The 12,737-nt window shown below is 47.1% G+C and overlaps 1 protein-coding gene across 6 annotated transcripts in view; it reads right to left on the bottom strand.

Annotated features, from left to right (window-relative positions):
- Dpp6 (dipeptidyl peptidase like 6) overlaps nt 1–12,737 on the bottom strand; it is an 883,656-nt gene that overhangs the window by 166,332 nt on the left and 704,587 nt on the right. For all 6 annotated transcript variants that reach the window (XM_052721907.1, XM_052721909.1, XM_052721906.1 and 3 more), the window contains exon 7: nt 3,740–3,821. In XM_052721907.1, the coding sequence (XP_052577867.1) occupies nt 3,740–3,821 (82 nt within the window). The remainder of the gene's footprint in view (nt 1–3,739; nt 3,822–12,737) is intronic.

Below are 12,737 nucleotides of genomic sequence, written 5' to 3'. Positions count from 1 at the left end.
GGACATCCAGTGGGTCAGGATAATCCTCCTAGGTTTGGAAGTTTTACCGTTTTACCATAACATGACCGTATGTGTTCATTTCTACATTGTCCACAACTGTGTTTGTGTTAAACAGTAAGAAAGAAGCAGTTGGAGCAGAAACCACAGGCCTGCCTGCATGGCCCCAAGCAGCTGCCATTACAGGACTTTGCTGATTTCCAACATATAGGACTCATTCCCCACCCTGGGTTAGAGTGCTTCTTAGAGTCAGTACACAGACCTACAGTAAGGGTTTCTGAGTTAATGTAGGTTTAAACTCAAGGATTCAAGGAGCCTGTTTGTTTATAGCTCTAAACCCAAGTGTCAGCAATGAAAACTGGACACCGAGTTTCTTGAAACAGAAAGGGAGTACTATTCCCTCACTGTGAGTGCTGAACACACAGTCCTAGGTCCCAGCTAGTTACCACCCTCTGATTAGTCTATGCTTAATGCTTAGGACCACACACAGATACTAATGAGCTAATTAGTCAATCATTTATGCATTCAGTTTTTCCAACACCAGTAAATACTTACTGAGCACCAGGCATTCTTTGCTTTATACTTTTGTGCTCAGATGGCAAGGAGAGACCTAGCTACACCCTACAGGGCACTGTATATGACACAAAAAAAATTCCCACAGTGAAATGTGGGACCGGCCTTATAGAGGGTTCCTGACAGAGCATCTGCATTGGAGAAGTCATATCAGGGAAGTTGTCGCAGTCAGGTTGACACCTGCTCTATTTGTTTAGTTACTCTTTAAGAGGTCAAGCAAGGTCATGTTTGTCATCCTCTGGCTTCACTCCTGTGCAATGGCTTTGGACAGGAAAGGGACTGACTTAATGAGAAGCTGGAAGCATCATCTACAGATTCATCTTCCTCCAAATGCCACTGGATGGAGTTCTGGAGTGTGAGCATCGTCTCTTCTACTGTCGGAGGGCCTGGGTGTGAACCTAGCAGGGTGCACGTCCAGAGGCTTATTGCTAACCATGGCTTGATAAGGAGCAGGTGGCATGTCAGGCACACAGAAACCTCGGCAAGAAACCAAGAGCTGGTGTCCTTTTCCCAGCAACAGAAAAGAGAGCACTCTGCAAGGATGCAGCTTCTCAGTTCCCTCCCCCTCCCCCACTGCTGTGGCTGGGCCTGGGTGCCAGGCTGGGCACGCTGGGCTATGGACTGACCAGTAGGGAGTGCACTGGCCACTTCTACTGAAGGTTTAAACATGTTTAAATTTTTAAAAACTTGGTTTTAAAGATTTTACTTGTGTATGTGCGTGTGTGTGTGTGTGTGTGTGTGTGTGTGCCACATGCATAGGTGCTTGTGGAGGCCAGAAAAGGTGTCAGGTCCCCTGGAGCTGGAGTGACCAGCAGGTGTGAGCTGCCTGACATGGGTGCTAGGAACCAGACTCAGGTCCTCTGGAAGAGCAACAAGTGCTCGTAACTGCTGAGCCATCTCTTCAGCCATACTGATTAGTCAGCTTTAAAGCTGCAGCACCAGGACACTTCTCAGGCTCCAGGACAAAGCTGTAGGTGCTTTCTGTGACAGCACTGAGGGATTGTCACCCTCCACCCCGGGGACCCCTTTCAATGGCTCTTCCCAGTGCTACGTTGATTTTGGCCAGTTAGACCCACTGAAATCTCCATTTGGCTAGACACTTGTGGAATAAGAGTCTTCTGTGGCCCCGTGCTTCTGCTCTTCTGAATTAACTCAAGACAATGGGACTGAGGTGCAACCAAGGACATAGCTGCAACCAGATGGGAGACAAAGTGGTGACTGAGACACAGCCACCAAGTCGTGAGATCTGAACACCAGAGGGGCTGTGCAGGGAGACCCTGCCTCTTGAAACGAAGCTAAACAGGACTCATAGTGATTACCTGGTCACCTGGGTGTGACACCTGTCATGCTGGGGCCATGACATACACATTCTTCTCTTAGTTGTCCAGCTCATCCCTACCACGGACTCACAGCCATGAGTGGCCATGGTTAGCTAGGGATGGGTACATTCACACCAAGGCCTTTTCCACTACACTGTCTCTGGTAGTTATCACTGATGGGCAACTTGACAGATCAAGAACCACCAGGAAACCACACCCCTGGTGTGTCTATAGGGCATTCCTAGATCAGGTTAATTGAAATGGAGAGACCCATCTTGAATGTGAGTGGCTCCTTTCCATGAGCTGGGGTCCCGGACTGAGTGAAAAGGAGAAAGTGAGCTGAACTTCAGTGTTCATCTCCCTCTGCTTCCTTGCAGAGGATGCAATGTGACCAGTTGCCTCATGCTGCTGGAGCCATGCCTTCCCCATCATGATGGACAGGACTTTCGTACTGTGAACTGAGATAAAGTCCTCCTTCTTTGAGTTGCTTTGTCAGGTATTTTGTAACAACAATAAGGAAAGTAACCAATACACTATCCTTGCCATTCACAGGACTTTAAACATCTCGGTTTTGGGTCCATGAAGACCTTTGATGTCAAACTGTCAAGGCTATGTGAGCTCTGGAAGCTTCCCCATGCTGACACAGCTCACTGGGGCATGCCTTCATAATGATTAATATGTCCACTTTCTCAATAAACTTCCAGGGATGAGTGTGACTTTTCAGAACAGTGTATAGCGATGTGCAGCACACTGATGATTCCCGTGCAGTCCTCTGAGAAACTTCATCCATACACATGGTTACAGGGGCCACCACTCTAGGCACACTGGATATGAGAACTAAGAATGCATTATGGTTTGGGTATACTCTGGTCCCTGAGATGCATGTGCTGAGAGCTTGGTCCCCAGGCAGTGGCACCATTGAGGGATGATTGGCTCACAAGGATGCTGATATCGTTCATGGGATAATCCATCAACAAATTCATAGCCAGATGCATCAAATAGTAGGTGTAGGCTGGTTGGAGGAACTGGTTCACTACAGGCATGCCACTGAAGAGTGTATTTCACCAGTGTGCTACCTCCCACACCACAAACTCCCATATGAATGCTTTTCAGCTGCCATAAGGTGAACAGTTCTGCTCCACCGCACACCATGGAGTTCTGCTTCCTCATGGGCCCAGAAATGAAGGAGCCAGCCAACCATGGACTGACGCTTTTGAAACCCTGAGCCCAGAGGAGCTCATTCCTGGTTAAGTTGTTTTTCCAGGTGCTTTGTCACAGTAAAGGAAACCTATTGAGTGCAATAAAACATTCCATTTGTGTGTGCGTGCATGTGTGTGGTGGCTGTGCTTGTCTGTACACACACACGGGGAGGTCAGACGTTGAGGCTAGGTGTCTTCTTCTGCCACTCTCTAAATTTTCTTTTTTTGGAGACAGAGTCTCTTGCTGAACCTAGAGCACTGCATTTCAGCTAGACTGGCTAGCCCAGGAGTCCCCATGGTCTGCCTGCTACCATGCCCAGTGCTGGGATTATAGACGTACATTACTACACTTGGCTTTTCTGAAGGTTTGGCAATCCAAATTCAGTTCCTCATGTTTGGATCGCAAGTACTTTATACTCTAAGCCATCTCTCCAGCCCACCATGGTCCATTTTTTTTTCAAATGAGAATTCTCTATCTGAAAAGAAACAATGATTTTATATAATCAGATACTTTGGTGCATTTATCGAAAACTCAACCACCACACACACATACACACATACACACACATCAAATGTGTGCAGTAATAAACAGTTTAGAAAACATAAACTTAGTAAAAATCAAAATACGGCTGCTGAACCCGGCTTGCTTACCAGCTGCTGGCCTTTCGGGCCCCACCCCGCATACTGAAGCTTTGCATTGCTGACTTCTGGTGGGTCCAGACTCTGAGGGTCCCTGAGGAAACAGACAGACAAACAGAAACAAAGCACAATGTTGGGAACCGAGAAGATACTGTGCTTCCACTTATCCTCTGATGGAGTCTTCCTCTTTTCCTCTCTCTCAGTTACTGAACAATACGTCTCACTCAGCTTCCACCGGCTTTCTGCAGACGTACATAATTTATGTGAAGCTGAAATGCGTCCACTGCTACTTAATCCAAATGGTAAATATTCATCAGGAGAAAACATGCAGAGAACTATATAGATCAATTTTTAAAATGTCTAGGGCAGTTAAAATGAAACGAAACCCACAGAGAAGCAGCAATAAATCCCACACCCGATGTCTTCATCATTGGCTGTCCTCGTAGATAATTCTTTTCTAAGTATAAAGCCAGGTCATCCTGACCTTCGAAAGCCAGTGGCCTCAGGATGAATTGTATTCTCTCACAGACACAGAGAATGAGAAAGGGAGAGGGTTTGGGAGAGGGAAAGAGGGAGAAGAATTGAAAGATGTTTTTCCTTTTCAACATTTCTTACATTTTTTCATTCCTTTTTATTTTGTAAAATTTTCAGTTGTGTCTACATGGGAGCCAACTTGTACATATACACATGTGTGAACTGTGTATGCATGTATGCATGCTCATGTGTGTGTGCATGCATACATGTACATGTGGGAGCCAAAGGTTGATGTTGGATGTCTTTCTCAAGCACTCTACACCCTAATGTTTGAGTCAGGGTCTCTCACGAAGCCTGAAGCTTGTCAATCTGGCTAGCCTGGCTGGCCCGCAACCTCTCGGGAACCTGCCTTCCCAGTGCCGGGATTGCAAGTATGTGCACTTAGTTTTCACATGGGTGCTGGGTACACAAACCCCTTATGCCGTCACAGCAGCATTTTACCGACTGAGCCGTCTCCCAAGCCCCACATTTTTCATTCTTAATTTACAGATATGGAAAATACGTTGACAACGAAATACTGTCTGTATATTCAAATGTCCTAATAAATAAAAGCCATGGTAAAACACCATGAAAACTCCACGGGTAGAAAGAACAGTCTTCACATTGTTTTGAGGGTACCACCCCACCTGCAGAATGGCATCTGCATTCTTGGGGAGCAGGATGGTTAGGGGAGCACCTGTCCTGATGTCACAGTTCCTGCACTGAAAACAGAGCCATGAAACTGTTTGCTCAGGAATAAGGGGAGAATTGGAGAGTCGTCACCTGTCTTTGGGAAAGGAAGGCACTGCGTTTTAGGGTCTCACAAAGGGGAGGGAGCAAGAGGGAAGAAATGTGAACCAGGCCTTTCAGTGACCAGGGTTTCAAACACAGAAAATTCTAGAGTAATTTGAGCCACACTGCCAGAATCAAGGCAGACAAGCAAAACCAGGAGGAAACAGAGGAGGAGAAGATGGGGAGGCGAGATTTCCCCATCGCCTCAGTGGAGTTTGAAGACAGGTGACAGGGGTCAGACATGGGGGAGGCAGCTGGGACAACAGTCTTCAGGGAAGTAGAGAAGCTAGGAAACATGGGGGGTCTGGACATTGCAGATCACAGACAGGTTCTTAATAAACTCCAGACTCACCCCCTGTCACCCCGTGTGTGTGTGTGTGTGTGTGTGTGTGTGTGTGTGTGTGTGTGTGTGTGTGTGTGTGGTGTGTGTACATTCACGTGCACATGCATGTGTCTGCAGAAGCCAGAGGAGGGCATTGGATCCCTTAGAGTTGGAGTTACCAGAAGCTGTGAGCTTCCTTAGATGGGTGCTGAGAACCATACTCTGGTCCTCTGAAGAGGAGCCTGTTCTCTTAACTGCTTTGACTGCTAAGATGGCTCTCCAGCCCAGAGAGTAGGTTTTAAAAGTTATATCATTATAAAAAAGGCCATGTGAGGTGATAGGTATGCTAGTGAGCATGAGTTATCAGTCTGTAGTGTGCTGACAAATCAAAAAACTGTCTGAATGTCTTAAAATACATATTTATTGTTGGTTAGTTTAACCCTTTTGTCCCCTTTAAAAAGAACAAAGTTGTCCATAAACTATGATAGAGTGATTTGTGATGGTTGACAAAAATCTCAGAGGGGCATGTGCAGTCTTCTAGCTATAATGTCTTACAGGGATTTAAGAACATACACAGGCATGAAGGCCTTTATGAAAAACAAGCAAATAATCTGAAGCCAGTTAGGTTGGTCAGCTAGCTACAAGATTGGGTGGGACGGGTGGAGAGAAGTAGGGTGAGTGAGGGTGGCATTTCTCAGAGTCCATGCTTTTGTATCAAATCAACTGAGACACAGGTACCCCCTCAGGAAGTGGGGGCATGGCCTTCTTCATCTAAAAGAAAGCCAAGAGGAATGATGGGTACTAAGTCAACAGTACTCCAAAGATACAGGTCTCTCCTCTTTCCTACCTAGCAAGTCTCTTAACATCTCATACACTTAACCCAAGGATTCCAAGATCCCCCAAATGAGCTGCCTGCTGGGGTAGCAGCCATCCATCCAGGGTGTCCTCACGGGGAGAAAGGCAGGAAGTGGTGGGATTCCCTCACTAACAGCACAGAGCTTGGGCCGATAGAGAAACTCAGGCCAACTACTTTTTCCCCACGTGTGAATTGGTAATATTAACGCTTGCCTTGTGGGTAACATCTGGTAGTGCACTGCACACAGAGATGGGCAGCACAGGGCTCCCGCAGCCGTGTTCCTCAGATGCCAGCTTAATCCTTGATAAACTGACAGGTAATTAATTTGGCCACACATTATAATGCATGTGTGTGTCCTCAGCTTTTCATTTAATTAGTTGGGCCAGTGGGTTGAGTACCGATAAAGTGTTATTGTAATGGCTATCTATATGGAAGTTGTTTAAAACAGTCAATCATTTATCAGACATAAAGACAAGTTTGCTCTCTGGGACTCAGCAGTGAAAGCAAACTGGTGACTCCCTAAGGGTACAGGTGGCAGGAAACCGGGCTTGAGGTCACCACCCCATCACCCATGCTTGCTATATTGAAGTAAATCTCTATTTTTACACTGGGATCCCATGGCATCAGATTGTTGTGCTTTCTAGTTAAAAGAAGGCTTCAGGGTGACCCTCCTAATGTCCCTCCACTATGTGTCCTTGCTTAGTGAATATTCTGCAGTTTCTCATCATGTATCTAGCCCCCTACATGATGATGGTCCTTAGAGAGTCCTGCCCAGCCTTGCAAACACAAGGTTTCCATTGAATCTGCCTCATGCATCCACATGTGATGGAGAACCACTGGAGAGTTGCATGGAAACCGTGTGTGTGTGTGTGTGTGTGTGTGTGTGTGTGTGTGTGTGTGTGTGTGTGTGTGTGACTCAGTTGACCACTGACCACTGTCATAGCATTCTGGTGAGTCCTGGATTCTCAATTTCATCCCACTCCTTCATCTCTGTTTCTGTTTCCTCTGTGTGGGGCAGGCAGATGGTCCTGTGCTCACCTCCAGGAAGAACCTGTCACTCCTCTGTGTTTTGAGGACTGGGTGCTGCACCCAAGCAGGGCTTCTCTGCTGAGCAGGTGGGCAGAACCACAAGGTCAGATCCACCTGCATCTGAGGTTCCTATTGCCAAGTCCTGCTTCTTGCCTCTGTCCCTTTGTGGCTGAGACACATATGCTGTGGCCTGGAGACTCTTCCTCCTCAGCCCGCTGGTCCTATTCTTTTCCTCTACAAGAGGTGACATACCTGAACCCTGTGCCTTCTCACCCTCAGCATATTTAAGATCCCACTGGCTTTTCAGGATAGCACACCTTCTCAAGACATACTGGTCCCTCAGCATCAGGTCAGCATCCTCTTCTTGTCTGAAGAATGCATCATACTCCAGTTGCGAGCCAGGACTATTTTCCCTTGCACTTTGCTTCTGGGAAAACTTTATTATTACTACCGTGCTTTAAATCATTCTAAGTGCTCACAAGAGCTGACAATAATGTATGCACATTATTAATATCTTGTCTAGGCTTTTACATTTATCATCGTCAATTTATGCTACCTCTCACCGAACCCCATGGTTGACTCTGGGGCTCGTCGGCTACTGTGTGTGCCCTATGGGTTTAGACAAATGTGTTCTGCCTCACATTACTGTGTCAGTATCACAGGGAGTTTCGCTGCTTGCTCCACACGCTCTCACTTATCCTCTCTGGCAACCACTGTCTTCTCGGCTTCTGGTTCTGCCTGTTCTAGAAGGTCCCACATCTGCAGTCTCTTCAGACTGGCCTCTTTTTTTGAAGATGATGAGCTCAAGCTCTCAGATTTGGCCTGTTTCCAGGACTACACTCACTTTCACAGTCCTCTCTCTCTTTTTCATGTTCCTAACCCTCCAGGGTCCCTGAACAAACTAGACAGGATAGTGGAGGGAAGCACCTCACCTGAGCAGCACCTGTCCACATCTAAGCCCTGCTGGCCTTCTTTCCCACATATCTTTTTAATCCACCCCCCATGGTTAGCTAGGGCTGGGAGATAGCTCAGTTGGTAAAACTCCCGTTGCATAAGCATGAGGACCCGAGTCCCGATCCCCGCCTCTGTGTAAAGGTTGTGTGTGGAGGCACATGCCTGTGACCCACCCCATCACCGGGGAGGAAGAAACAAGAGGCTCTCCGGAGCTTGTTGGATAGCCAGTGAGCTCTAGGTTCAGTATGAGACTGACTCAAAAAATGAGAAGGCCTAGTTCCCTTTCTCACACTGAAGACTACAGCAGTAACCTCTGATGCATAACCAAGGTGTCACATGTGCATCCAACCTGTGGCCTACCGGCCACATGAAGGTAGTGATAACTACCAGTGCAGCCCAACACAGAACTCACAAGCTTACTTAAAACATTATGACTATTTATTTATATTGTACTTTGTAACTTGATTATGTGGTTCTTGAGTACGAACTTTATAGACGACAAAGACAACATCGTGTCCCAGTGTTAAAACGCTGGACATGCCTGACAGTCTGGCCTGTGGTCCCTACCGTGTACTAGGTTATTTTGAAATTCATAGTGTGTATGTAAGAGGGAGGGACACAAAGGGACTTGCTGATTAATTTGGGGGCTGCCTAGTGCCCTCCCCCATCCCTCCTCCTTTATCTTTCTTTACTCATTTATTCTAAGAATGTGCATCAGGCTCTGTGATGAATCATCTCTGGGTAGAGATGGATTGGTGAAAAAATGATTAAGGAAGAATAAAATGATCTGGACCTCACATAGCTCAAAATAATCACAAGATCCATTCTGATTTTGCTTATTTGAGCAATAAACAAAACAGGGCATAAATCATACTGGATTCTGAAGAGTGAATTAGCGCCCAGCCAAGTTTGCTCATTTATCTTCCAAAGCTATTTTGAGGGATTGAAAAGCTTCCCCAACAGCAATGGCATTTGGGAGGAAGAAAAGCTAAAATTTGCGGTTTTTTCCTGGCTCTAAACTTTCATGACTAAATCATAAAAAAAAAAACCCCTAACATTTTCAATGTCAAGTATTGTGAGTTTTCTCAAGTCTTCTCATATGCTTAGCAGAGTAGGAGACACAAAAAGACACACGTTCAGGCCTAGGTAAGCGCTATCCATAGTAGGTACACACTGATTACAAACACATAGTACGTCAGCAAGGGCCAGATTAGCAACCTTTAGTTATTACTAAGAATAATAGTACTCATAAGAGTTGAAACCTCCTCAGTCTTGCTGCCCTTTTAATAAACTCTAAGGCATTCACTTAGGTTCGTGGGTCAGGAGTCCCATGCCATCCATGTACTTCCATGGTGGCTGGCAGCTAAGCCCTGTTTGTGTTAGATCAGTGCCCCACCCTCACCCCTACCTTATGCAGGATCTGGACTCTGATCAGTGAAGTGTGATTGGGCAGCTAGGCTGAACTGCTCCTGAGGGACCCCATGTGCCTCATGGACACACTGATTGTGAAGACACATGGAAATAGAGTCTGCCCTATGATGCCTCATGTCTGCCTTACGTCCCCAGGTCAGTTCGCCCTCAATCTACCCTGTTAAAGAAAGACATGAGACAGGTCAGGATGGGTCTGGGGCTTGGTTGGACTGTGAAACATTTTTGGTGAGATTAAGTGTTCTAAAGCAGAGTGAGGTAATGATTGCAAAGCTCTTCAAATACGCCACAAACCATCGAACTGTATAATTTAAATCTGTAAATTAGAGGTATGAGAAGGATGTATCAAAAGAGCTTGGCAAGGGAAGCAAGAAAGGAGAGAGAGGAGGAGAAGGGTAAGAAAGACCAGGAGGGAAGGAAGGCATGTTCTAGGCCCTTCTCTTTCATATATCCTCCAGTGAGCTTGAGTTGACCTCCAGTGCAGAGGAAGCCCTGCATGAGTTAACTGGTGCCCACTCTGCTGGAAAGCTTGAATAATGGGCAATCTAAGCACCCCATCCTTGTTTGTCCTGTGCTACGGGATCAGCTAAAGCCTGCTAAGCCAGGCTCTCTCCTCAAACTGTCAACACAGAGCTAGTAGCACTGGGCAAAATTCACAGGCTAGTGGTGGCTTCCTCTCTGCTTGACCTCCAGCACCCCCACCCTGAAAGTCACTCCCTGCTGCAGGTGAGACCCCAAACGCTGCATTCTGTTTTTTCTATACAGCAGATCCCTCTCATGGTCTCATTCCTCCTGGGCCTGTTGTTAGAGGAGCCGTCTGGTCAGTGTGTCCAGCCACAGATCATCCCATCAGAACTGGTGGTGTGGGAGTCTGCCACATGAGGATGAAGCAGTGTTGGGCTCACGAGGCCCCAGTCACAACAGGCTGTGCAGCCCTGGGCTGATGGCTTCACCTCTCTGAGAAACTATCTGCTGCTGGAGGTGGGGTGGTTTCTCACCAGTCACTGTGAAGTGAACAAGGTTCTTGGGAGTCAGCCGACAGATGTGACTGCTCTGCTGCTGGGGGAGGCAGATGGGTTGTGTGCACATAATCCTCAGGTTCCTTGTTCCTCTCACATAGTGTGGCCAGGCTCACTTAGCATGCTACAACATACTGTTGCCATGTCAGGACTTGCCCTTTTGGAAACTGAGGGACAGTAGGTGGCTCAGGCACCTGGAGAGCTCCTCTGTGAGCCTGGGTCTCCTTCAGATGGAATCAGAGAGATGGCTTGTCTCACATCTATATAATTAAACATAGGTCTCCATTCCTTTAAGGGTATCTGTGTTCATCTTTCTGCACAATTCCACTTTGGAACAAATGATTACACAGCCTTTCCTGAGCTGGACACAGGAGGAAGGTAGAGAGTGTTCTTCCTAGTGTGGGTCACGAGACCAGACTGGAGCCTGTGGAAGGCAGTCAACAACATCCTTTAGGATGCTGCTCACGTGGTCCACCGTCCAAAGAGGCCACAGGGGCTCTGCTGTCTCCACATCTGGGGTCATTTCCCTTTATCCCTTCCCTTACAGTTCTCTACCAACTTAGAGGTGTCTGATCCAACTTTGGGGACCTTTTACTGGTCTTGAGAGCAAATTTCCCAAGCCCTTCTCCACCCATGGTTATAGTCGTAGTTAACACAAGCCATACAAAAGATGTACTGATGCTTGAGAACTGGCCTAGCCAAAGAGGCAGCTTGGGCTCAGCAGCTCACTTTGACAGAGGGGACTGAGCACTGGCCATACGTTCATGGTGAACTCAGGAACACAGGGCACAGGCCGAGGCTCCAAGCCTCACCAGACATCTATACAGATGTCTACGCAACAGACATCTACATGCACGTCTACATAATTATGGAGGTGGTGCTTGGAGTTCTGTGGGAGGTGCTTCTGTTATGTGAGGACAAAGGAAGCCTTTTGAGGAATTATTTCAAACCAGCTAAAATGTGTATACTTTCTTTTCTTTTTTTTTTTTCTGTTTAAAGCACAAAGTGAGTGATGGTAGGTTGGACTACAGGAGATCATAGGAAAGCTAGCCCTGTGAGACCCTGTAGAGCTTCAAGTAGGGAAGTCAATATGAGGAATTAGGAAGCATATCAATGATGAGCCGTCTAGGAGCCAAAGCTCCTGAGATCTCACAGCCTTGGAAGAACGGCCTGTGTGACTGCTTCCCCTCTCTTGCCTCTGTCCAGGAGCACTTGATGGAATTGCTAGCTAATGGGTTCGAAGTCTGTGGCAGAGAAACTTCCTTGTGTGCTGGAAGACTCCACCACAAATTCTTAGGACAGTTAGGGGAGTACAGATTCCCCCTCAGTCTGCCTGGCCATTCCTTTCGATTTCTAAAGGCAGAGCTGAGATTGAGCTCACTGGATTAGAGGCTTGTAATCAGACAAGGGCCTGAGACAGTCCTGTTATCGAGAATATATGTGAGTGCTGGGGAAAGGCTTCCAGGATGTGGAGAAAGTGTGGGGGCTGCCAAGGTCGTGGTAACGCCACAGACTGCAGCCAGAGAGAGCTGCAGACACTGCATTGCCAGGGGGCCTCTGTGTCCTGCTGCAGTCCCAGCACCCTTCTTCTTGAGGCCACCCACCTACAGAAGCAGAGTCAGGCTGAGAATGATTAATGCCACTGGAGTGCTTTGGAGGGAAGAGTCCATCCTTACTGATGGGAGCTGAGCCGCAGCAGGGCCAATTTGGGAGATGCCTGACATGATGAGGCCCACGGCAAATGTCCTTCCCTGACTCACAGAGCCCGGCTTCTGGTGGGGCTGTAGTCATTAGCAGCCTATGAGCTTAGCTGGCAGAGGAGGGGTGCTGGGGAAGGAATAGAAGGGAAGAGAAGAGAGCAGAACCCCATGGGAGCAGAGAGAGTTGATTTAGAGTTACAGCTGTGAGATTGCAGGATGTAACATGGAAGGCTGGTGGAGTCCAACACGATAAGGCATTCAGTTCATTCCTTAACTTAAAAGCCTTTTCTAGCCTTTTTAGACAGTACTAGTGCAGTAGTGGTACCTAGTACAGCATTAGTACCTAGTGAATTACTAGTACTTGTATTTAGTGCACTATTTATACCTAGTAGTAGTA

Source organism: Peromyscus californicus, unplaced genomic scaffold (genome assembly GCF_007827085.1).
Source record: "Peromyscus californicus insignis strain IS unplaced genomic scaffold, ASM782708v3 Scaffold_6__1_contigs__length_162567912, whole genome shotgun sequence".
Taxonomy (NCBI): Eukaryota; Metazoa; Chordata; class Mammalia; order Rodentia; family Cricetidae; genus Peromyscus; species Peromyscus californicus.
The sequence above is the reverse complement of the archived record's forward strand: the minus strand, read 5'-3'. Positions and strand labels throughout refer to the sequence as shown.